Source organism: Saccostrea echinata, unplaced genomic scaffold (assembly GCF_033153115.1).
Source record: "Saccostrea echinata isolate AGI-Se365-2 ecotype Australia unplaced genomic scaffold, CSIRO_AGI_Sech_v1 ptg000012l, whole genome shotgun sequence".
NCBI lineage: Eukaryota > Metazoa > Mollusca > Bivalvia > Ostreida > Ostreidae > Saccostrea > Saccostrea echinata.
The window spans coordinates 10,215,582-10,242,662 of NW_026889761.1; the positions used below are offsets into that span (position 1 = coordinate 10,215,582).

Below are 27,081 nucleotides of genomic sequence, written 5' to 3' on the forward strand. Positions count from 1 at the left end.
GCCATGGTTAGTCATATTTATATGGAAGCATCCTCAGGATGACCCCCAGGGGTAGGGTGTGGCCACTGTGGGCGTTCAAAGTTTTACATATGAATACATAGGAAAAATCTTTTTCTCTAGAACAACAAAGCCATGGTTAGTTATATTTATATGGAAGCATCCTCAGGTAGTGTAGATTCAAATTTGTTAAAATCATTACCCCCTGGGATAAGGCTGGGCTACAATGGGAGATCAGTTTTACATGGTTATATAGAAGAAAAATCTATTTCTAGAGAACAGCAAAGCCGTGATTATTCATTTTTATTTGGAAGCACTTGGTGTAGTGTATTTTCAAGTTTGTTCAAATCATGACCCACGGGGGTAGGGTGGTGCCACAATGGGCGGTTTTACATAGGAATATATAGGAAAAAGAATGCTGATGAAAAACAAGAAAGGCCACAGTCACTAAGGTTAGCGTGGTTGCCCATGGGCCTCTTGTTAATTCTGTTTTTGTGGGAAAGCAGGCTCAAGCAAGTGTTGGTATTTTAAAAACTGTTAACAGGTGACAATTTCATGTTTACATAAGAAACTTTTTGTCCGATTTTGAAATCTTTTTTCCATGTAGGCAACCATTTGCCTAATGATATTGAAATATTTTCTCTTCCATGTAGGCGACTGTAATGGTGTCCAGTAGGCCACACTCTTTTTCGGGAATATGTTAAGATAAATGTCTTTGTATTTTTTGCATTTAACACATTTCACAGTTGAAAATGTTTTTATTTATTCCACATGTAGAATAATTCAAATTACAGTATACATAAATTATATATATACATGAATGAATGAATGTCTCTTTATATATTATAAATTACAAATATCACAGTCAGTGGTAAAAAATAATCACATTCTTTTTAGTTCAATCCAATCCACACTATCTTCATATCAAACTTAAATGCATTTTAATTAATTAATAAGGATGGAAGTGTCTGTACAGTAGTTATCCTATATCTAGTGATCATCTGATGTAGGAAGAGACATTCGGAGCATTCCCAACTGAAAGAAAGAAAAACAGGTATCAATAAATGTAACAAACAATCAACATTTGTATACTTATCCTTAAACTTTATTTTTCACACATTATTATACTGATACCAGAGAAAATTTGTGAACTATTATACATTTTAGGTCCATATAGTAGGATTAATACTGTCTCAATTTACTGTAAAAAGCTATTAAATCCTTCATTAATCCAAAGTGTAAAATATATATTGTTACTTTTTACAATTCACTCACTCCTAACATTATATATGGTTTTGAGTAATGACACCATTACCTCCTAGTGGTGTTTTTCTGGGTCTGATGATGCCTGTGGTAGCCGGAGGTTTAGTGGATATTAGTTTAGCTCCCTTTGATTTACCTCCCTTTGGACTATTGGGACTTCTGTGGTCGTACTCATAGGCAGTCAAGACAGGTAAACGAGGGTTAAGGAAAAAACATCTCATAAAAAATATGGTAGCAGTTTGGCTCATGGTAGAATGTTAATGCAGACTAATACTTTTAATTCTGCAAAACAAGAACTGACATACATGTACTTCAGTGTATATATATCTGACATTCCTATGTAAATCCTTGGTCTATTCAGAGTGTAGAAGTAATTATACCAAAAAATGATATGTAAAAATTAATTTTTCAGCTATATTCTTCTTGCAGCTTTTTTTTATCTGTATTGAATAAAAAGCTCTGATTTTCATGAAAAGTTGCATTATATATTTGTGTTTGTAACAAAAAAGGATATTTGCTGAGATTGGTAGAAATAAGACATCAGTCTGTGTGACAATTTCCAAGTCGTGACGGACTGAGCCAACGCCCATCTCTCCCTCGACTCCCACAGCTATAGCATACAGTTCTACATTCAGCTCCACACTCATTCCAGCAGCAATCTGTATAGAAATCAATTAAAAAGAGTTTTACTTCATATATAATATTCAAATGTACATGAAAAACAGATGGAAATGCCCTTGTTTTATTCTAGAAAGGAATATTTTAGTCCTATAAGCTTTAAAATTCAGTAAACCAACAGGTTGTTGAAGTATCTTTAGCTGCATTTGAACAAAAAATAATTTATTGTCAAAATGTTAAACATCAACTTTTCTGATCAGTGAAGTAAACTCATTAAAAAATCTACAACATGTATCAACATTTAAAACAAACATACTGGTCCTGGTTTGTAGACAATTCTGAGTCCAGTAGCTGGGGGAGGCTGTTTGATCCTGAATCTACAGGAGTCTACCCCCGTGTTCTTCAGGTAAACAGTGTAGCAGTAGGTACACCCCTCCTTCAGGACCCCAAACTCCACCTCCTCAGGAAATAGGATAAGACCACTCATGTGGGAAAGCTGGTTTTGTCCCTTTATGGAGGCCCCAGCTACCAGAGATGTGTTGACTTTCCTCCTTACTGGTTCCTCAACAGAAATATACTGCAAAGATCGAGAGTATACTGTGTGTAGCACTAAAAATCCATGTATAAGATTAAATGGCCTGTATAACATCTATACATAAATGTGTCTTTCATTAACTGTTGGTTTTCATATTTTTGATATTGATATTCAGCAGTCTGAATGCACTTTTACATGCAGAAGTATCTTTCTCAAAAAATTAACCTTGTCCAATTTACTGAGAATAAAAAAGTTTTCATGAAATACACTTTTTTTTCTTATTCAGGGTGTTTAATTACATAAAATCTTGATGTGAAAAGATGTCCCTTGCCTCACATCTTGCTTAAGATTTTTTCCCTTACATATTCACTTCAGGTTTACTCTAGATTTTGTCGGTACATTTATCTTAAACCTATTGGATAACAGTCTAAACAGGTAGTTAATGTACATGAGAAGGGTACCAACCTTGATATTTGGAATAGCTCCTGGTCGCCCTCCTTTAATTCCAGCTGGCAAGGGCACACGGTTTTTCCTTGGTTGACCTAAAACATTGACCTTCAGACTTCTGGTCAAGGTCAGCTGTTCATTGTCAACTTCATCCTCTCCTGAAATATAAATATGATTTATTTTGCAACCCTTACAATTTGTAAATATTAAACAAATATTATCTCCTAGAATTTTCTTGTGTTTAATTTTTAAAACATACCCTCTTCCAGTTCCTCAAGAGGTTGTTCCATTATTATGGCAGGGTAGTCAAGTTGTGATGGTAGGTCTGAGGGAGAGTCCATTCCACCTCCTGCATGTTTGGGTGTTGGATTAACTGAGCAGAAACAAGTTAAAATTCAACAAAATTCAATTGAATTCAGATTAACTTTATGTATCGCAATGTGGAATTGGACAATTTCACATCTATCAGCATTATATGAATCTTCCTAATATGACAATTATAAAAAAATAAAATCATCATAATTATTAATTATTAAAGTCCTCCTCATGACTGATAAAACTAGAACTGTCCAAAAGAGACAAAAACCCCTCGCTGGGTTTTTCAGAGAAGGTACCAAATCACTAATGTTTTCTAGATGTGAGAGGTGTTCACAATTTGCTAAAACATTTAGAGTGAAAATTTAATTACTCATTATATTTTTTTTTAATGAATGAAACTAAGGTGCAGCCTAATAAAACATCAATACTAGTAATTACAGTGTTTTTTATTACATTGAAAAAAAAATAGTTTGCAACTATCTGTCATCTTTGTGAGATATGACACTCTGCAAATTGATTGTTGAAAAAAAAAAATCATAATTAATTATACAAAATCAAATTGACCTTAATACCTTTATATCAAACTCATTTTAAAAATAAAAGGCTGGTTCCAGTAACTACGTATTTTGACAGACATAAATTACAATTAAGAGACTTAGACAACAGAGATCTGTATTTCTTTCTGCCCAATTCCCAGGAGATATAGGTATGACCTGCTTGATCAGAGATGCCCTAACAGCTTCCCACACTGAACTCATTAATTAATCTTTAACTGGATGCATGTCCACTCATTACTCCCAAGGGACAAATGGATAATTTACACTATCTGCTGTGTAATGTAAAAACTGTTTTAATACTTTGTGATTTTTTTTTAGTTCTAATGAGTAGTTTTAAGCTGTATTTCACATTTTTAGCTCACCTGAGCTGAAAGCTCAAGTGAGCTTTTCTGATCACATTTTGTCTGTAGTCCGTCTGTCTGTCTGTCTGTCTGTCCGTCCGTCTGTAAACTTTTCACATTTTCGACTTCTTCTCCAGAACCACTGGGCCAATTTCAACCAAACTTGCCACAAAGCATCCTTGGGTGAAGGGGGTTCAAGTTTGTTCAAATGAAGGGCCACGCCCTCTTCCAAGGGGAGATAATTAAGAATTGGTGAAAATTTGGTGTCATCTTTTAAAAATCTTCTTCTCAAGAACCATTGAGCCAGAAAAGTTTATACTTATGTGAAACCTTCATTACATAGTGTAGATTCAAGTTTGTTCAAATCATGACCCCCGGGGGTAGGGTGGGGCTACAATGGGGGATCAAAGTTTTACATAGGAATATATAGGGAAAATCTTTAAAAATCTTCTTCTCAAGAACAACAAAGCCACAATTAGTCATATTGATATGGAATCATCCTCAGGTAGTGTAGATTCAAGTTTGTTCAGATCATGACCCCCAGGGGTAGGTTGGGGCCACAATGGAGGATCAAAGTTTTACATAGGAATATATAGGGAAAATCTTTAAAAATCTTCTTCTCAAGAACAACAAAGCCACAATTAGTCATATTGATATGGAATCATCCTCAGGTAGCGTAGATTCAAGTTTGTTCAGATCATGACCCCCAGGGGTAGGTTGGGGCCACAATGGGGGATCAAAGTTTTACATAGGAATATATAGAGAAAATCTTTAAAAATCTTCTTCTCAAGAACAACAAAGCCACAATTAGTCATATTGATATGGAATCATCCTCAGGAAGTGTAGATTCAAATTTGTTCAAATCATGACCCCCGGGGGTAGGGTGGGGCTACAATGGGGGATCAAAGTTTTACATAGGAATATATAGGGAAAATCTTTAAAAATCTTCTTCTCAAGAACACAAAAGCCACAATTAGTCATATTGATATGGAATCATCCTCAGGTAGTGTAGATTCAAGTTTGTTCAGATCATGACCCCCAGGGGTAGGTTGGGGCCACAATGGGGGATCAGAGTTTTACATAGGAATATATAGAGAAAATCTTTAAAAATCTTCTTCTCAAGAACAACAAAGCCACAATTAGTCATATTGATATGGAATCATCCTCAGGTAGTGTAGATTCAAATTTGTTCAAATCATGACCCCCGGGGGTAGGGTGGGGCTACAATGGGGGATCAAAGTTTTACATAGGAATATATAGGGAAAATCTTTAAAAATCTTCTTCTCAAGAACAACAAAGCCACAATTAGTCATATTGATATGGAATCATCCTCAGGTAGCGTAGATTCAAGTTTGTTCAGATCATGACCCCCAGGGGTAGGTTGGGGCCACAATGAGGGATCAGAGTTTTATATAGGAATATATAGAAAAAAAATCTTCTTCTCAAGAACCACAGAGTCACAATTAGTCATATTGATATGGAATCATTCTCAGGTTGTGTAGATTCAAGTTTGTTCAAATCATGACCCCTGGGGGTAGGGTGGGGCTACAATGGGGGGATCAAATTTTTACATAGGAATATATAGGGAAATTCTTTAAAAATCTTCTTCTCAAGAACAACAAAGCCACAATTAGTCATATTGATATGGAATCATCCCCAAATATTGTAGATTCAAGCTTGTTCAAGGCATCCTCCAGCAGTAGGGTGGGGCCATAATGGGGGATCATAGTTTAACAAAAGATCATATACAGGAAATATCTTTAAAACTCTTCTTCATTCTCAAGAATAACAAAGCCATGATCAGTCATACTGATATGGAAGCATCCTCAGGTAGTGTACATTCAAGTTTGTTCAAATCATGCAATCATGAACCCCCCCCCAAGCAGGGTAGGGTGTTAGACATATCTAAAATTCTGTTTTAAAGAATAGCAAAATCATGATTAGTTATATGAAGATAGAAGCATCCTCAGAAGGTTTATATTCAATTTCATTCAGAACATGGCACCTTGGGGTAGGGTATGCCTAGAACAGGCGATTAAAGCTTTATGAATATATAGGAGAAATATAGAAGAAATCTGCTGACGAAGAACAGCAGGGCCATATTGACTCAGGTGAGCGTTGTGGCCCATGGGCCTCTTGTTGTACAGATGTTCTAGATTCTATGTCTCAAACCTTAGACATGAACCCGAAATGACTAAGTCAATAAAAATGAAAAAAAAAAAAACACCTTTAAAATGCAGAAAAATTATCAAATAATGTTGAAAATACCAGGTGCACATCTTCATATGGTAAATAATAAGTGCACAAATTTTCATACAAATCTATGCAATAGTCTCTGAGAACAGATCCGGACAAAACCACATAATAAAATTGAAAAAAACACCTGTAAAAGGCAAAAAAATTATCCAATCATGATGAAAATATCAGGTGCACACCTTCATATAGCAAAGAATAAGTGTACAAATTTTCAGACAAATCCTTGCAACAGTTTCCAAGAAATGGTCCGGACAAAATCTCGTCTACAGACAGACGGACAGACAGACAGACGGATAAGCTGATTCCAATATACCCCCCCCTAAACTTCGTTTGCAGGGGGTATAATTATTATAGTGATTATGTGATGTCATTTTGTTCACAAATTATGTACAGACAAATATCCATTTTTTAGTTATATTCTTACTTGGTCTTCCTGTCTTTTCCTTGCCAGCATGCACTGGGGTAGGATTTTGAGGTCGGATAGGAGCTGGTGACCCTTGACCCTCTGCGTGTGCTGGGGTAGGGTTACCAGGGCGTATCCCTCCACGAGAAGGTACCGTCTCGGTGTACACTACAAAATATAACAAAACACTTCAATACATTCAATCTAGTAAGAAAGTTATTCTTTATGATGTGATTGAAATAAGTTAAACAGTAGCTATTATCTCACCATTTACAACCAGGTATGTCGAGTCTATATAATGTATCATTTAAAAATTTGCATCAGTTATGATGTACAGTTATGATGTATGTGTACAAAGATACAAGAACATAATAAAATTCTGAGTATTATGATTTTGAGAGAAAATGTTCCATGTTTTGTTAATTCTTGTTTGGAAAAAAAGAGCTCAGCCCAGTCTCCATAATTCAATACAATGTGTAAAAATATAATTTAATAAAATATGTGAAAGCAGAAACTAGGAAAGCTTGTGCTGTTTGAATTCTAGCATCAACAATAAACAATTTTTCTACTTTTCTTCCATTTTAGAAATTGAGGGATTTTCAAAATTTGACTATTTCATGGCCAGAATCATGTCATTTGATATTTAAGAAAATATTAATTCATAGTAAAAATTATGTTACATTGTTGCGTATGTTTATGTGAATTGTTGAGTTTTTTATGTAGGAATATATAGTCTGTTTTAAAAATACTTATATTGTTCTAGGTTTGAATTAAATCAAGTAATAAATCTGAAAACTTTGGAATAAGATCTCATTAGTCATTTAGCACCAAAATAAAAATAGATTCAAGAATAACTTTGCATGCATCATTTAAAATAATGATACAAGCAAAAAATGAAAACCTATATAGATGCAAAATAAGATGTAACATACGTAATCTCAAGATGAGGAATAACTCAGAATAATAATCTAGAAGGATTGTCTCTTGTACACATGCAGTTATTGTGTGCCAAGTGGGGATTGTATAAAGTGAAAAAAATTATATGAAGTTGTTAGTTGATATTTAGGATATGGATATTTCAAAATACTGGTAACAGGGTAAAAAAAAAATTTTAGACTAAAAGTTGAACTAAAATATGACAGAAATGGCAGAGAAGGGAACTTAAGATACATAAGGAAAATAAACAAAGTAAATAAAAATGTTTCTTTTTCTTATACAAACCTCCTCTTAATTCATTATCTGTATTGCAAAAATAATAAAATTTAATCAAATCAGTTCAAAATGCCACATCTAAAGTTTAATCATATCCAATGCTACTGAAAATGTCTGGATTAATACATATCCTTATTTTACATCAATATCATGAAATCAAAAGCTGTTTGTCACTCCAGCACACATTGTGTGATATGTTCACAGATAAAGCAGTGATATCATCAAGCTGTTTACCTGCATAAGACAGAGGTGTGTCTGGTACATTTTTGGGGGGTAGAGTGTCCCCTGGGGATGTGCTTGACCTATCACTCTGGACTGAAGTCACCGCTGCCAGTGCTATAAAAAGATGACCATAAAGCCCCATATATTTGTGCATAAATGAAAGCAAAGCATGTGTACTTTAAAGCATATTGTCTAAATACATTTTCTTGAACCATTTTCTTGTACCATTCACTGTAAACAACTCATTGTTACTCATGCAAGTGCCTCAATATCTTGTGAAAATCATTCCAATTGAAATCATTTTGAAGCATGCTTGCACACATATTCATTTTTTTTTAATTCATCCATAGCATAAATACATCCTTAACCACAAGCTTAATATACACAGAGTGAAAAATATTTTACACAATTAGCTGAGCACTCTGAGACTATACATACATCTGGCCGGATAGGCGCTAGTGGGATAAGCACTAGTAACAGGACTCATCTGTTGTCCACTCTGCCCAGACAGCTGACCACGAACTGCCTCAGTCCCGTCCTTCCTGGGGTCCTCAGATAGCTCCCGTAATATCTCATCCACATCCTTTGCCTGAGTCAATAAGAAAGCTTTTCCAAACTCACTGTCAAAGTAACTGGGGATCTTTTTCTTTCTCAGGGCCTCTCTTCCTGTTAATTCCTCTGCTATCTCCCTTTGGTCTCGGTCCCAGTCAGCCTGGGTCCTCTTAGGCTGGGGTGTGGGAGGGGGACTTGGCACAGGTGGAGCTGTAGCTTTCTCATACAGTTCCTTTACATTTGCTAAATAATATTAAAATCACATTTAGTGATACATATGTGCATGAACTGGTGAGTTGATGTATAAATATATTGTTTACTGAAGATTCGTTAACATCATTGTGAACCTTTTTATTTTTTGTTATACATGTACATGTAATTATAAATAAAAAAGATTGAAAAAAATATACCGGTATATCTAAAAGTTAAAACCATTAAGAATGTTTCTTGTAGTTTCTATAAATTCTTTCACTTGTAATGTCCATGTAGACTGAAGTATTGTACATGCACAACACAATTATTGTAAAAAAAAAACTTTAGACAATGATATTCACCAGAAGCATAGTTCTTGTCTTTAGCCTGCTGCAGCCCTATTTCCTGGAGATCTGAAGCATTAATCTTCTCCTCTTCAGTTCTTGGATCCACCACTTTCATATAATCAGCCACCTTGTTCCTCTCTATGACATATTCTGCATACTCCCTAAGACCATTCTGTAACCTGGACCAAAGAAAAAGTTAAATTAGTCAGTTTTGTGTATCAAATATAGGTATTATTTATTTTTACCTCCATCAGGTTTTACCACTACAAAATACAATGGAATTTATTTCTTATCTCTTCAGATAAAAGACTGAAAACTTTTAAGTTACATGTATCTTAAAACTTCTTCTTACAAGTACATGTAACTCAGGAGATTGTACATGTACCAAGCATGTAACATCTATAATGAAGATGTCTTTTTTTTCTCCAGTAGATAAACATCTAACTTACTTTTCTCTGAGTGCAGGAGACACAGGTTTATACTGAATCATCTGTCGAAGCTCCAGCGTACTGGGACACTTCAGGATGGGAATTCTGACTTGCTGTTTGACAGCCCCACCCACAGCAAGACCTTGACCTAGGTTTGTGCCAAATCTACCACCAGGCATCTTGAACTCCTTTGGAGGTAGTGTGGTAAGATCTCGACATCTGATACCATGTGGAATAATGGATTCTTGGTCGTATTTCTTAAGCCACCTATCAGATGGTCCCCCAATATATGGCTTCAGGATAGTGATTCCAGTAACTCCTGGGAAGTTAGCAAGCTCATCCTTCAGAACAGCTGTGGCAGGGCTCTGTTCTGCCATTGTCAAATACTCAGCTATATCTTGGTACCTCATCAACTCTGTCCCACTCCCATCGGAGTGGATGATAAGGAATCTAGGAGCATGCTCCTTGAAGGTGGTCAATTTCTTTTCTGGTTTGAGGAGATCTTCGTTACTTACATCGGACATCTCGTCCCCATTCACTGGGATCACCTGGAAGTCTCCATTAGATTTCACGTTAAACACATTTCCTTCCATATCCACAGTTTCCACCACAACATCAGCGTTATGTCTTAAGACATACTGTAGCTCCCTCTCTGGTAGAAGCTGTTCTGTGATTTTGTCAGGGCGGGGGTAATATGTGACTGTCCCCTCTGTGTCCACCTCACATCGACCACCGTCCCAGTGGTGGAGCATATAATAGCCATCTGGAAAAACATTGATGGTGGAACCATTCCCAAAAATTGTGAGGTTTTCACTGGTAGCACAGTTAAACTCCACAGTCGCATATGCTGGACATTCCACCTTCACAAACTTCACTGTCTGGGTATCAAACTCTTTTTCCATTTCTACAAAAATTATATGAAAAATTTACATTACATTAGAAATGGTTTTCATTACTAATATGCTATGCTTAATATAGTATTGCTTTAATTGTCTAATAAAGTTATATCCTTTAGCCCTATTGTATTAATTCCAAATGTTTATCATAAACATAGTTCCTTTAAAGATGATCAAGTCACATTTGCTTGATAAGTCCAGAAGATTGACATTATACCTATGTCCTGGCCCTCCTCCTGGTTCATTGTGTTCTCCCTGTAGTACGTGGTGATACGAGTTCCATCAGCATGCTCCACAATGGTAGTCCCATCAGGGTAGCTAACTGTGATCACATGGTCATCTCTTGTTGCCATTGTCTGTCAAAATATGAAGTCTTTTAAGACTTGGATAATGGGCAACAAAGTTCCAAATTCTTGGGATTAATTCAATTAGTGAAAGAAAGATTTTTTAATTAATAGTATTATTAAATAAATCTCTTTTCAGTTAGTGTCATATTAAAAAATTATTTAGTGTAGGCTGACTCAGACTACTTAACCGGCAAACTATGCATAAAAGATTCAAGAAATTTTTCATCAATTTTCAAAATCTACGATAATACATAAATGTATATCTTCTACTAAAAGATTCAAGAAATTTTTCAATTTTCAAAATCTAAGATAATACATGAATGTATATCTTCTACTTTGTTCTATATTCTGTATTCTGAGTGTAACTGTTTACATCAAACTTTAAATAGTTCCCACAGTAATGCTGTAGCAGCTGACCTGATTGGTAATTCCACTACTATTCTATATTTGATTGGTCATTTTATTACTATTCTATAACAGCTTACCTGATTGGTCTCTGGGTCAGAGGCCACACTGATCATAACAGCCTTCAATTCCTCCATGTCTCCATTTCCCTTATACATGATTTTCTCCCCTGTGGGATATGTGGTTGTCCATGTCCCCCTCTCCTCTTTGACACTCTCAGACCTTTGGGGAGAGGTTCCTCTTCCCTTTGGAAGCTCCCAGTGTCCTGTGTGTACACTAAGAGTACCATCGGCATACAAGACCTGTAGAAAAATTTTTAGTTCAATTGTATTTCATTCTTATTTTTACCTTTCAGTACACAGATTTAAAAGCCATTCAAATACTGAAGGAGTAATACTGAGAAATTCCATTGCTCTTATGAAAATTGGTGGCATCTAAAATTAATAAAAATGCCTGTTGACTTTGTTTTCTTTTATATTTTATGAAACAGGACAGAATATCTCTGAAGAACTTGAAAGTCCATTCTTATATTGCCAGCACAATTGGAAATGTGTAACTTACTTCAATATTTCCATCCTCCATTATTTTGATGACAGTTCCCTCTGAGGTCATGATTCTAGAGGTTTCCTTAAGGGCATACTTCTTACGTATCGCCTCACATTCCTGCTCTCCCTTGGTTTTGTATGGATAACTCTGTTTGACAAGCAAGCGTCTGTCATCCTCTGCTATAGGCTTCATCCCTGTCAACAACAATTTTGATTTTACTTAAAATAAGGAAAGATGCATTTTCATGACTGTTTAAAAGTTAATTGACATAGTAATTATGGGATTTGATGAATTTCAGAGAATTGAAAGCTCTCGCAAAAGAGGAACTTTAATGTTCAAAATCTTAAAGATGATGCGAGATGAATGATGGAAGAGAATGGATAACAATAGGTTACCTGTGTGACTCAAGTTACCTCAAAAATGTTTCAAGTTCCCCCTTAATAAAGTCCTATACTGTAGAGCTCTAGTACCTACCTAGTGAGCTCTCCAGGAGATACTTGACATTAAGTCCATCAGGACAGGAGACATACAGCTGCTGGAATGGCTGCTGAATTGGCTTCTCTTCATCTTTCTTCTCTTCCTGATCTTTCTTTTCTTCATCTTCAAGGGGCTGTGTTATGGAAGGAAAAAAATACACATCAATAACTGCCTCTCAAGGAGCAGAAAAGTATTACTGTTTTTGTGAGAAAGAAATGCACATGAATTCTTATATAGAATAGAATTGAATTTTATTTCAGATAAAATGCAGAAACTTACTGTTGTTGGTGGTGGGGGTTCTGGAGTTGGGGCTCCCTTTTTGTCTCCTTTTTTGCTCTTGGTGGGGGATGGGGGTGGTCCAGGCACTGGGGTAGATGGAGGGGGTGTGTAAGGCAGGGGTTCATATTTCTTACCTAGTGATTATTAAGAATACATCAATAATTGAATAATTCAAATTAAAAGCCTGAATGCTATTCACTTTTGTTGAAATCATAACTCATTACCAAAAATTGAATTTGGATCTGAAGTACTCTTATTATAATTTGTTTCATTATAATAAACTACAAATGTACATATAATAACATATATTACTATAATGACAGATATCTTCAACTTCTACTGGATTATATAAAATTATGTATTTTTTCACTTGAATTTGACTCTAAGCATTGCTTACCATCTTTGGACTCCCCTGACGCCCCGTACTGGCTGAGGGACAGAGTCATGCCATCCATAAGCTGAGCTGTGATAGAACCAAACGCACTGACTGAGCTTTTCTCTCCGTCCATTTTTCCTGTCTTCTGGGCACTACTACCCCTCTCTCCTTCTACAGTTTTGGCATCTACAGGAAATATTTCAATTTCTTAGCAAAGAAAATTTAGTGTAATTTGAAAAAAATATTTTTGTCCAAAATCGAAGACTTGCATTACTTTAAATAAATACATGTGTCACAAATTATGTAAAAAAGAACTTTGTATAGAACACTGTGGATATATTACCATCTTTCTCTGACTTTTCAAAGTCAGCCTTCTCCTCTGTCGGAGGAAGTAAGTCTTCTTCCTGATCAGATTCTTCAGTTGATTCCTTGGGATCCAAAATGTGTACAGTAAAGTTGTGACCATCTTTCAGAACTGTTGACTTAATGCTAGTTGTTCCTGAAAAAAAAAAATGAAATTGATTACCTCAACATAATTAATTAAATAACTTTTTTTCTGCAAAGCTTTGAAGCATATGGATACAGTTTTTTTTTTAAAAGTAATGCTTGTACTGACCTTGAACAAATTCTGTTCTCTCAGTTCTAATTTGTCCACCATCAGATGGAAACATAGATGTGGTAATCCCAGAAACATGTATCAATTTATTTCCTACATCATAGCCTGTGAACTGCAAAGGAAAAGTCAATACACAGATAAACAACAAGGTAAAAATTGCATCCCAAATAATTTTATATTTTGTGATGCCTTTACCATCAATTTTATTCATACTATGCAAATTTGTGACGTGTGTCAATTAATGAAGAGGACCAATGCAGGTTGGAGGTAATGGTAGAAAGAGAGCTGAGGTAGAACATACCGGCCAGTATCTTTCTGGGGGAGATTCCTGTTCGGGTGGGGCCTCCTGAGGCTCGGCTTCTCTTTCCTTGGAGGATTTAGACTTTGCACTTCCTCTGGACCCAGGTCTTTTCTTTTCCTTCTCTGCCTCCTTCTCAGCCTGTGCAAAAACAAAATAAAATTAGGATAATTTAATCCTAAGTTATAAGGGTTTGGACATTTTGCTCAGATATTTAAAACTTCTCTTAAATTCAAATAATGCAATTTGATTATATAACCAGAAAAAAAATTCTTTCATACATTTCAAAACCTAGCATTGTTGATGTAGAAAGGCAATATGAATTTTTGTTTACCCTTTTCTGAGCTGATCTTGCCCTCTTTGCACTCTGTGCCCTCTCCTTTTCCTCCTCCTCAGCCTTGAGACGATCCTGTTCCTCCTTGTAGGCCTTTAAGGAGTTTGCCCGGATAAACATGTTACTGTTGGCAGAGGACGACCTCTCCTGACTACTGCCTCTGGATTTAGGACTCTTTGATCGACCTTTAAAGAGTTTATAAAAATAAGCATTCAAAATTGTGGAGTAAAAGAAAAGTGAAATTTAAGAGGAAATTTTTTATTGCTGCAAGGTAATTTATCAATGTCAAAAGTTTTAATTCTGGCTTGTTACCTAAGAAATCTAAAATGACATTGTTTTTCATGTTAAAAAGATTGTATTTTCTCTACCATATCAGTATACATACATGTATAATGAACTATGTTCACTGAGTTCCATGCTGTAGAAATGTTAATTCGAGAAAATTTTACCACTTTTGGCTTTTTGTATAGATACATGCATTAAACACTAAGTGATTTTCTCAAGGACTTTCTGTTGTACACAGATACATGAAATACTCACTTGGTGATTTTCTAGGGGACTTTTTGCCCTTTGTTGCAGCCTTTTCAGCAGCCTTAGCTGCTGCATCCTCATCCTGCCTCATTTTGTCCAGTTCCCTACTCAGTAAATGGGCACTGTACTTGGCCTCTTCTTCCTGGACCCAGTCAGAAATCGACTCAGCCACATACTCCAAATAATTCCTATAAGACAGTCTCATTCATTCAACAGATGTTTAGATGTTGGTTAACATATTTACATGTACTTCGTCACTTATAATTGCTCTGATTTTTAGTTTTCTATAAATTAGTGTCTTACTTATAGTTACTCTTCAGTTTAACTTTCTTTTCGAGTTAATGTTTTTGGATCCATATCAGTTTATCCATACTTTCTTTCCTTTTCAAAACTCAACTGTTTCCATACTTTTACATATAACCACTATTTTAAGGGTGTTCTTTATGTACCATCTTTGTCCTTAACTCTGTGTCACATGCAAAATTATTTTATAATCATGTGAACTGACTATTTCATGAAATTTCTACTCTACAAACTTTCGTTTTTACCTGAATCCCAGATTACAGTGGAGTTCTGTGTGCCAGTCTACATGGTTCTGGAATTCTGTGTTATAGGGGTTATGTAGAATCACCATCATTGAATTATCCCTCTTATTGAAGTAATGATCAATAAATGGAAGTGTATAGCTGGCCTCCTTCAGAACCTGTCGAAATCATTTATTCTTTTAAATTATGTTGTTTTATTAGAAAACCCTTATGTTATTTATGCATATCAACCATAAATTACTAATAATCAAAAAAGCATTTCTTCAATAAAATTTCACTGTGACTTTTCTAAAGCATTTCTTCAATAAAATCTAACTGTGACTTTTCTAAAGATACAACATAACATATCTTTATACAGTAAAACACGCTTATAATGAAGTGCCAGTGACGGGCCATTTTGCTTCATTTTAAACGTAATTCATTATATCCGTTAGATTCACAACATGTTTAAAACTCACAGAAAATGAAAATAACTTCACTATAAGCTTCGATCCATTATAAGCATCTTCACTATAAGCGTGTTTTACTGTACCTGTAGAAGTATGTGAGGCTCATAGTGTTCAGCAAAGCACCACTGATCTAGCACACGTTTCTGAGCGTCCACGATTTCATGCATGCTCTCCTCCGCTGATTTAACTGGTTCTTCCTCCGTCACCTCCTTGTCCTCTAGTTCTACGTGTCTAATTGGATGTCCAGCCTCATCCGTCTCAAAGTGGACTACAAAAATTACTCCGTAAATTGTTGATGTAACAAAAAATTACTACACTTTTTGAGAAACTGGAAATTTCTCTACATCAAATTTTTCAGAGAAAATAACTCTTGTCTGATCTAGATTTCCATCTGACATCTACTTACAATAATTTGTTTATATTTTATTTTAATGAAAAAATTCAGCATTTGAGAAATGAAAGTTTTCAGAAAATTTTATCTCTTGTATTGACACAGTTAATTTGCCAAATCAAGTACATGCAAAATATAATAAATCTATTAACTGGGTATTTGATTAATGTGTTGTTCCCTTAAGCTTAGTTTTTGTAAGAGTTAGAGCTTACCAGAGTTGCTGCGTGATCGTTTTCCTGCAGAACTAGACCTTGACCTGGGTCGCAGAATTCCCTTTTTGCTGTCCGCTGTGGACGGTCTTGATCGATCACTGCCACTGGGACTCTTTTCCATTTCTTTGAGTTCACGAGGAGGGATTGGGGTGGGGGAGGCAGCACCTACATACAGAAGACCATAACAATCAGTCAAGTATAACCATTATATCAATATCTATGTAACATTAGTGTTATTGCTACATGGAAATGAATTTGTGATGCACACAAATGGTAATGTGAAATTATATCAAACTGCAGTGAGGCACACTGTGCAATTTTTACTGCCACACTACAGTGAAAGCTTGAACATGTACATAGTTATCAGATATGGCATGATACTGCTTTATACTAACGAGTTCTTATATGACTTCACAATCTAATTTCACTTTAATTAGTTTGTTATAAAATGACTTAAAAAACAATGATAATTAAAATCATATTAACTTTCACCATTAGTTATTAAATGGAATTAAACTGAAAAACTGAAATATACAAACTGAAATATACAAAGAAGATAATCTGTACGGAAAGAAATAGTGGTTTCAGAATACACTGTATACTTTCTACAAATTTTGTTTACTTTGGCATGCATAGACAAATCTGAATTTAAAAACTCTAAAGTTTACTAAGCCTAGAATTTTAGGAAAAAAAACTCTATCTAGTAGTCTAGAATGGCCTGGCACAAAGGGAACATTGAGATAAAGGGGAATAGATCAGCAAATGATCTAATGGAAAATGGTCATGGGAAAAATTGGAAAAATTAATGCTTTTTTAAAATGTTCTGATAAGGAACAAGTTTTTGGAGAAAATACTTCTTAAAACTGTCAGTATCTAGCGAACTACAACTGCAAACAAAAACTGCAACAAATAGTTTTTATACAGAACAAATCATGCATTAATTAACAAATATCAAAAATTTCTTCATTTGGAAGAAAAGTTTAACGGACATAGAAGGCATGGGTAAAAAATACAAGGATAAATATAATAGTATAAAACAAGCTATGAACTCTATGCATTTTTTACTTTTGGACGATTTCTTCTTAGACCGAGACTTTCGGGGAGTCTGGTCAGAATTAGGTGATGAAGGTGGCTCTGGTGTTACATTGGGAGTTACTTCCCTTGTATCGGGGCCTGACGAAGGGGTATCAGAAACTTCATAGTCTATCAGTTCCATGTCACTCCCTGTGAAGAGGTATCATTGTTAACTTCTAACAAAATCTGACAATGTCTGTCTATACTACACATGCCTTGTAATACATTGTATTCCAATGGTATGTCTGGCAATATAACTACCAAGTTACAGAACTGCCATGTCTCATTAATGTAAGTTAAAAATAAACTTTACTATACACAAAAATTACATATTACAACTTTTATAACCTTTCTGCTTTCATGGTTGTTTAATTAAAGTTCATGATAAAACTTTGAGATACTTTATAAGTAATTTGAATAATATAAAAAAAAAAACTTTTTTGTGAAAGAAGCATTGTATATTAAATTTGCATAATATATTTCTTTATATTATTAAATTTAATTTTGCAAAATGTTTGAAAATATTTGATATTTGAAAATGTTATATTTTCCAAAAGAGAAAAAAAATACTATTCCCTACAAAAAGCTTCAAGTGTAGTGGTCATAAAGAAATTGAGATCTAGGAACAAAAAAACTAATAGTGATTGTTGAAAAATAAAAAAGATTTTGTGACTTGTTGTTAGTTTTAAATATATTGATTATTAATTTAAAAACAAACATAACAAATTACTAAACTGACCTGAAAATAAAAAGAAAAGCAATTGATATATATACATGTAAATGTTAGTGCTACAATGTTAGGAACATATATACATTATATACTGCTCATATAAAAGCATTAGTGTGCACAGAAATGATATGTTTATGATACACAGGTCTTCATCACCAAGGTATCTAAGATAATTGTTTAATTATCCAAGTATCTCAGATAATTCTTCAGTTATCCAAGTATCTTAGAGAATTGTTCAATTATCCAGTTTCTGCTACTAGAGATAGATTTTTTTAGGAATAAGAAGCTATGATAATTTCTACTGCTCGGAGTGTTTCTGAGTATGTAGGCTTTGTGTGCCCAAGAAGCAGTGTGGGTGAAGCTATAAGAATAATAAGAATGTGTTAATTTGACAAAGACTTACACTTGACAACATTTATTGTGACAGTTTGGGCACCTGACAGCATGAAAAACAAATACAATGTTACATCCAATCCCAGACATGTACATTCACCCTCTATAACCTACACTGTTACTATAAATCACAATGGTTTAAAAGAACTTTATTTACACTTAAACATTGAGAATGTTTTCATGTGAAAATAAAGTTCTTGTATTTTTTAATTGCATTTTAAAAAAAAAACATGACACTTCTTTTTTATATACATGTAATAGAGTCATAAAATAAAAGTGATTTACAATACATGTATATCCAGTCCCATTCATTAAAACCTTCATATTGCATTCTACATCAAGTGAAAGAAAATCCTACTTGATACAAAGCCTTCAAATCACAGTGTTACAACACCCAATCCCATGAAATACAGCCTTCAAATCCCAGTGTAAAACCAAATCCCACTAAATACAGTCTATAAAATTAATTTGCAGTCATACATGCAATCCCACTGAATTCCTGAGTTATATTAAATGATCCCTCTTAATTTATGCAGCGTGCATATTTCCCAAAGTTACATCTAATCCCACCAAATACAGCCTTTAATTGAAGATTTAAATGAAATCTCACTTAGTAAAATTAACCCCCCCAATTTCCCTAGAGTAATATCAAATCCCACTAATACATCCTTCATCATCACATACTGATATCCCACAATGAATACCAAAGTCAACTTCCTTCTTCTATATCATGACAATTTATATAAAACAGGTTCTCCCATACATAAATAGTCTTGCATTTAGTATATCACCAAATTTTGCAAATGCAAATTTAATCCCATTTCCCTAAATCAAGATATTATTATTGGCCATCAGTGTACAAGATTAATACACAAAACAACAATCCAGTAACTGTAGTGCACCCATATGACTTTTGTGCATGGAATGCAGTCACTCATGTGCAATGATCTGATTATAGAAATAATGAAATTCAACACACAATCAATGTTTTGAAATAAGTACATGAATGTGTTACCAATATCCATATTTGCAGTATATACATGTAAATACTTTTTTAAAGAGTATGTGAATACTTTTTTAAAGATTAATTCTAATTTCCTATTTCAGCTTTATATTATCTTCAACATATTACATGCACACTCATGTATTGATTATATCTCTATACATCCCCAATCAATTAATCTAGTCCTACCATCTAAACTGTTTTCTAGATAATAACATATTTATTCATCATTAATTAATACACTAAATGGTTCCAAACATGATCCAAGTCCTAAACAGACATGTTTACATTATTATAACATCTACTAGTAATAGATTTTATATCATGTCTACTTTCCCCATTTCTAATACAAGTTTATTGGGTCTTCACATTTGAAACATATCTTCCTCTTGTGACCCTTCACCTTTGAAAATCAAATTTGATTGGCTAATCCTTACCCGATCTCTCCTCTGATGGAGTCAGCATTAACTCCTCTGAGGAAGGTTTTTCATGCTTAGGGATCATTCCCTTAAAGAAGGGATAAGGGTCATCCCATGGGATTGCTGAGTGATGCAATCCCTCACTATCCCGAGTGATGATAAAACCATTGGGATCAGTGCTGGCAATGTCCATACACTCAAACACAAACTGCTTAAAGGCTCTGTCTATCTCTGAAATCGAAACACACATCATGTAGTCAGATAATGTGGTGGAAGAAAATAACAATTAATTTAATCATTAAACATATTAATAAACAAGCAGCAAGATAAAAAAAAAAACTGAAAAATTTTTGCCAGTTGTTGTCATTTAATATAATGATTCAGTTGAATTGCCCATTCAATAATGTCTCCATAACTAAAATCTAGAGGATGCATCTCTTTTTGGTCATTGGAATGACTTTATTAATTTTTTCAAATAATCCAATGAAAAACAATATAATTTCACGAAGTTTTAAGTAAAATATTTACCAGATTGAGAAAGACCGTCAGTGGCACAGAAATGTATCAGCTCCTGTAGACGAGCTGCCCGCTCTTTAGCCTCGGCACTAGTTGGACGTGGAAGATTTATCAGAGTTTGGAAGGGAAGCTTCTTCAACATTTCTTTCTCCACTTCCTGTGGATTGAATCCATAAATAGTCTTCAAGTGGTTGGTACGAATACAAATGTCATCATGAATATTCATGAGAAGTGGCTGATTTGGAGTATCAGGGGGTCTCTCTGGTAAATCAAAGATGTCTGAAAGCATCTACAAAAGAAAACAAAATATAACACTTTTTGTTATTACAAATATTCAAATTTATCTGATAAAATGTGAGACACTTGATTATGTTGAACCTCATACATTGTGTTCTTCCTCAGACAAGGCCAGTTTGAAGGCCATGCTGCTGATGTGAGACACCAAGTTTGAGTTTAGTCCATCAGCTCTTTTAGGTGGGAGCTGTTCACTGGGTGGATCAGATCCTTCATCTGTAGCAACTACCTACATAGGACAGTCAAAACATTAATTAATTAAAGTCAATGCTAATTAAAAGATTACCCATGAGAGAAAACTCTGTTAGTCATCTAAGGGAGAAAACTCTGATTAATCTTTGTCTAAGTTCTACTCTTTATCAATACATGTATGTGTATTTCTTGAACCTAAATAAAAATATTTATTAAATTTTCTTATGTCCATATGTCCTTTTTTTATGCAAAAGCTTATTTTATGGTTACACTTCCATTATTTTCTATTTTATCTGAGTACAATTAGTAGACTAACCTGTTCCAGCATGCAGTGCATCATAAGAGGAATGCTGGCACTTTCCTGGGGTATACAATTCATCAGGTCATTATAATACCTCATATCTACCTCTGCCTTAACCTCCATTTGGTCCGGGTGAATAGAGGGGAGACTTGCCGGAGCAGTGGTTTGCTGGGGGGTGGGGGCAGCAGAAACTGCAGGCTTCTCCTCTATTGTGTTAGGAAAATTGATAAATTATTTATTCTAAAGATACATTTTATTTCAAGTGAAGTTTAGTCAAATAACAAAATATGAATTTATTAAGTAAATATGAGAATGAAAACTACTTAATCTTTTCCTATCTCTTGGATAAAGCAGTACTCCTAAACCTATCAATATTTGCTTTGAACACTTTAACATTCCTAACTTTTGTGTTATGGCTTCCAGTCAATCTAAAGTTCTAAACATTTTGATAAAGCAATCATTTTGACACATTTTGTAATGTTCCTATTTACCTTGGGTCTGAGCTGTTTCCCCAGGGACAGGAACATGTATCAGCTTCAGGTTCTCTAAATAGGTCTGGTATTGTCGCCTGGCATCAATCAAGTCATAAATCATACAGGCAATGTCCTCAAACAGGGCTGTCCCTAAATTATTCTGAAAACACAAACCAAGTCATACATCACACAGGTAATGTCCTCAAAAAGGGTTGTCCCTAAATTATTCTGAAATCACAAACCAAGTCATAAATCATACAGGCAATGTCCTCAAAAATGGCTGTCTGTAGAGAAACTAGTACTGTTAAATAACATTGTAATTACCACAGACAAGAGGAAACCCACCTTCTGTTCTGGATCCTCCAGATTTTCTGGTACAATGAGGTTCTTGACTTCGTAGTCTTTTCTGGCAACATTATGAAGGTTGCTGCCATCTGGTGGCTTCTGTAACAACAGAAGGATGTCCTTCCAAAACTGCTTCAACTCCTTCTTTAGTTTCTGCTTCTTGGCTCTTTCTGCTTCATCCAGAGCTATAACATAAACCAGATACTCAATGTAGCATAGTCCTCCACTGTAGTGTAGGTCAGAAAAAAGGTGTACATATCAGAGATACTTAATTTGAAAGTGTCAATATATGTCACTTCTTGATAACCACCATTTGAGTTTTGTTTTTGTTTTTCCTTAACACATTGTCAGACAGTGACCATGATATAATGGACATATATGAAATACACATCTACTTTAGAAACTTGAGAATATAATGTTGAATTATACTTGACTGAATAAAATTTTTTAGCTTCAACTTGAAATGTTTTTAGCAATTACATGTACTGTCATACAGAAAACCTTCACAGAGTGATTTTCAGTTTCACGTACATGTATTTCAAGGAAATGGACTACAATACCCATATACTTACCCAGAGTCTTTTCATCTTTCTCCACATCTGGAATCTCTGGCTTCTGGAACCTGGAATAATCCTGAGAGCTGATCTTAATTATGGAATCCACAGTGATTCCAAGCTCAGACAGGTAGGCAATCAGATGGGGATTATTGTAGCCATACACAATGATGTAGTGTTGAGCTCCATCATCTGGTTCATCATCTATAAACAGGACAGAAATGTGGAGTAGGTTCATTACATAAATCAAATTTTGGAAACTTCACACTTAACCAATATCTTTAAAAGAAATTGTATTTTATTTACCATGCACTGTAAAATATTTCTATTATAAACAGGATCAAATGCCATAGAAAGCTTACCCTTATTAAGCAAATAGCATGAGCAACTCCTTGAACTTTATCTTTTTTTAATAATTTCATAACTTGAAAGATATACTCCTGAAACTTTCTCTTTGCATTCATCAATACAATACCTATATATTTTCCCTCATCATCTTCTTCTCCTCGTTTCCTTAGTTTTGACCCTTCCTTGGCAGAGGGGGGTTCGGGGGTTTTCTTCCCTCCCCCTTTGCCCTTCCCAGCAGATTTTGGTTTGTCTTTTCCACCTCCTTTTCCCTTGTCCTTTCCATCACTAGCCTGTTAGAATCACAGATTTTAGATTCAGGGTGAGTTTTAATTAATATTTTTTTATTTCAAACTGAAAATTTTTATAGTATATAGAAATACATTACTTAAACTTCCATATCAAAACTGTGCATATATTTATACTTATATAACTACACATGTCTTGCATAAATAGAAAAATTCCAGGAAAATAAAATTACAATGTACATTAATTCATTTCTTTAATTGTTCTGTTGCATATTTGTGTCCCTGAAAACTTTAATCAGACCATACAACAATTTAAAGATAAAAATTTTCAAAGTAATCAGACACATGAAAAAGAATAACAAGATCAATTTTAATCATGCACAAAGGTATCACTTTCAGAAAGCATTCATCCTATCATTTATATTACGAGGTGAGAAAAAAATATCAGTGACCACTAGTCCCCTAGGATGAGTATGAAATCATAACCACTTGTTTCCATGATGATTTTGCTTGTCCCATATAAGACTTGCTTAAATTCACCAAGTATAAAAAAGAATAAAATGTCATAATCATGGCATGTTTCAGACTTCTTTATCTTTTAAACTTTTAACTATATGTATGTCTGATTTAGCAAAATTATCACCAGATATAGAGAAGCACAAAAAAAAAAAAAAAAAAAAAAAATTCTGCAACAACTACAGTATCTCTATGTTTTTCAACTGGATAATCAGCCATGTTTGAATTAATTTGTTAATGTACAGTATGAAACAATAAATATTTAGTAATTTAAATGAAAAATACTTTCAGTTGAATTGAAAGTATAATATTTATCAAAAGACGGGCTGATTCATTCTAGAAATTTGGTTTTCTTTTTACTCTTTATGGAATCTCCTTCAACCAAACGATCTGCTTATGACAACTAGGAATGACAAACATTCTAATGTTCGTGATTCAGAAACACAATATAACATAATTGGATCTCAGAAGTTTTCTTTTTAATTATGGCTGAAAAAATTACTTGTCACCAGGGACAAGCAGATCATGATATTCACTCGTTCTTCACTGATTTTTCCAGGACAAGTGGATCGATATTTGTTTTTTCTCACCCTGTACAATCTTTAATAGAAAAATCTTGTCAATTTACTCTGTTCCCTGATGTCTGATAAATGATATATCAATTATATATAAAATGTGTATGCATTCTTTTTTCTTTGATTATATTTTTAAAGAATAGACATGTACACTTTGGTTTGAAAAGCTACATGTGATATGGAAGGGTATTTATAGTACAAAGGGGGATACTTTTGGATAGTTAGTACATACATTTTGGCCAAAATGACCACTAACCATATGAAAATGCAAATCCTGTCATACAAGATAAAACATTACATTGGTGATTAGCTATACCTGTGGTGATTGTATCATTATAAAGCATGCAGTTATTTGTGCAAGTATTGCTCCAGCTACATTTGTAGGCAGATATAATTTAAATGTGTTAAATAAAGTATTTGTGCAACAAACTTTACTGGAATCATTTCCTCTAAATTTACTTTTTATGTTTTAAACTTTTTAATCTAAATAAATCTTTAAAAAAAAAAAAGAACACAATTCCAATCATCTACTTAAAATCATTACTGGTGCAGAGAAGAAATCATAATAATCATGATAATAAAGGTTTCTGAACAGAAATTATACTTCACCTTTTTTTTCTTACCACCTTGACCTTGCTGTTTATAATATATATATATTATAGCCATGTTACAGTAAAGGTGTTAACGTTCAACTAAACATGACAACATTTATTTTCAAAAATTTACATACATACATTTGACATACATTTCTAGAGAGATTATTACATGCAATTGATTCACATTTTAAGTGTTACCAGCTCAAATAAGTGACATGCACTACACAAAATGCATCACAGCTCACTGCATTCTATTAGTCAAACTAACTGCACAAATGACAACAAATTTACGGCTTTCTTGTTTCCAAGGAGGACGACCAAACTTCATGTTATGAACATACAATGTATTGATGATACAGAACTATTGTACATATTTACACCATCAAACATTTTCACCACCTCCTTCTATTAGCTTACCTGGTCAGGGTTATCCCTCTAGCATGAGGCAACAAAAACAAAATTATTTTTGGAAATTAATCTTTATCATTAATATAACACCTTAGATCTAATTGCTACAAAACATGGAGATATTTATATGTACTTTTTTTTCTCTTTTTCCCAGTTGAAGTTGTCCTTGTTACATGTGCATAAATTATATTAGAATTTTTCATTAATCTGCATGATTAGGTCTGTGCCATCACATTTAGATTACGGTTACATTGAGACTTGTGAATCACTATGAAGCTCACCTTCTTCTCAGTTTCTCTACGCCTTAGATCATTTGCCTTAATTGACAGCAGTTTGAACTTTATAAGCCTGGCCAAGAGGGGCAAAGGAATTTCCTCTCCATTATCTAGATGTGTCTTACAAGGTTCACACACTTCAAAATGCTGGGGAACTTCTTTTGGTTTCTTTCCTTTTGGGTTTCCTAATTCTCTGACCTATAAATAAACTTTACAAGTGAGACTTTTCATCAACTTTATTTTAAAAATATTTTCTTGGAAATTTTATGCAAGAATCTATATAAAAAAAATTATGGACAATAATCAATTATCACATTTGGTAATAAGCAATCTTCCTTTTGCTTTCTTTATGTATGAACTGTACACCAGCATACATTAACAAAAACAAATTCATTCAAGTATTTTTACTAACAAGTTGTGGTTAGTTTTAGCTTCAATTTTGTAACAAAAACAGGTTTATGCTTCTGAATTGATTTGAACCTGGGACCTCTGGCATGCCAATTGAGCTAAAAGGTTAACCCACTAGCCCAAGCTAGTAGGATGATATGTATCTTACACTACCACATTTTCAAACCAGTGACACCAGTCATGCATTTTATTTTTAATCAATATTATGAGTTCAAAAAGAACTTGGATTTGAAACTTTTAAACAGCCACTGTAAATATTCATTTCAACCACTGAAGATGTCCTTGCACGACGTGGTATGAAAATACACTATCAGTGGTGAAGAACCCAATTGGAAGAAGAAACATTATGAATTATTTTGATTAGGAACAATAATATGGTGACCTTATTCAAATGAATGCAGAGCAAAACATCACATTTAAAATATTGTCATAGCCTAAAAAAAGGGGGGGGGTTAATGGTACAGCCATTTGATTTGTTACCTCAGCCTCCAATTGCTCCTTGGATATAACACTGAAGAGTCTTCTAGACCCTGCAGCAATAGCAGCCCCAAGTATGTCTATCCATGTGTAATCATCGGGTTTGTCTCCAACAAGAAATGCCACATTAGCTTTCCAACTCTCCTGCACAAGAAGTTAAAATAAACAAAATTAAGTAGGTTCGTTACATTCATATATCAAACTGCACATTAGGGCAATGTTTATTTATGAAACAATCGTACCTCGTCAAAAGTGGCGGCAAGAAGTGGTTGTTCCCATTTCGCACCTCCTTGTCCCGATCCACTTTTTACTCTCTTCCCTGCTTTCGACATTCTTCTTAATTATTAAAAAACAAGAGGAAATCGCACTTTTACATTCCCTCTACGATTCTGCCGCCATATTTATGTTTAGAAGGTTGCTACGAGAAGTAAGCATGCGCGTAAATATTGTTTCCGGTTATAAGGTTTGACTAAAAAGTGTTGAAATGCCGAAACATTTGATAATAATAATATAACTCAAAGATAAAAAGACATCAATTTTTAACTTTTG

General features: G+C 34.2%; 1 protein-coding gene across 4 annotated transcripts; it reads right to left on the reverse strand.

Annotated features, from left to right (window-relative positions):
- Window positions 1-746: 746 nt before the first annotated feature.
- Window positions 747-26,944, reverse strand: LOC133185327 (sperm-associated antigen 17-like). 4 transcript variants are annotated; one of them, XM_061320463.1, is made up of 39 exons: window positions 26,775-26,944; window positions 26,536-26,676; window positions 25,654-25,845; window positions 23,160-23,322; window positions 22,703-22,888; window positions 22,131-22,315; window positions 21,804-21,945; window positions 21,328-21,518; window positions 20,911-21,048; window positions 20,538-20,814; window positions 20,028-20,240; window positions 18,598-18,630; window positions 17,456-17,614; window positions 16,391-16,555; window positions 15,871-16,055; window positions 15,342-15,496; window positions 14,803-14,981; window positions 14,263-14,447; window positions 13,932-14,069; window positions 13,631-13,742; window positions 13,358-13,513; window positions 13,036-13,200; window positions 12,639-12,772; window positions 12,357-12,492; window positions 11,898-12,076; window positions 11,417-11,638; window positions 10,802-10,940; window positions 9,710-10,592; window positions 9,276-9,439; window positions 8,608-8,964; window positions 8,182-8,283; window positions 7,957-7,974; window positions 6,757-6,903; window positions 3,120-3,233; window positions 2,879-3,018; window positions 2,195-2,455; window positions 1,775-1,919; window positions 1,313-1,450; window positions 747-1,032 (listed from the first exon to the last, which is right to left on the reverse strand). In XM_061320463.1, the coding sequence occupies exons 1-39, from the start codon at window positions 26,862-26,864 to the stop codon at window positions 995-997; spliced, it is 6,867 nt and encodes a 2,288-aa protein (XP_061176447.1). In that variant the 5' UTR covers window positions 26,865-26,944; the 3' UTR covers window positions 747-994. The 4 variants fall into 4 exon arrangements, with proteins under 4 accessions (XP_061176447.1, XP_061176448.1, XP_061176449.1 ...); XM_061320464.1 differs by lacking the exon at window positions 18,598-18,630 and having other exon boundaries at window positions 748-1,032; XM_061320465.1 differs by lacking the exon at window positions 17,456-17,614 and having other exon boundaries at window positions 748-1,032.
- Between the last annotated feature and the right edge of the window lie 137 nt (window positions 26,945-27,081).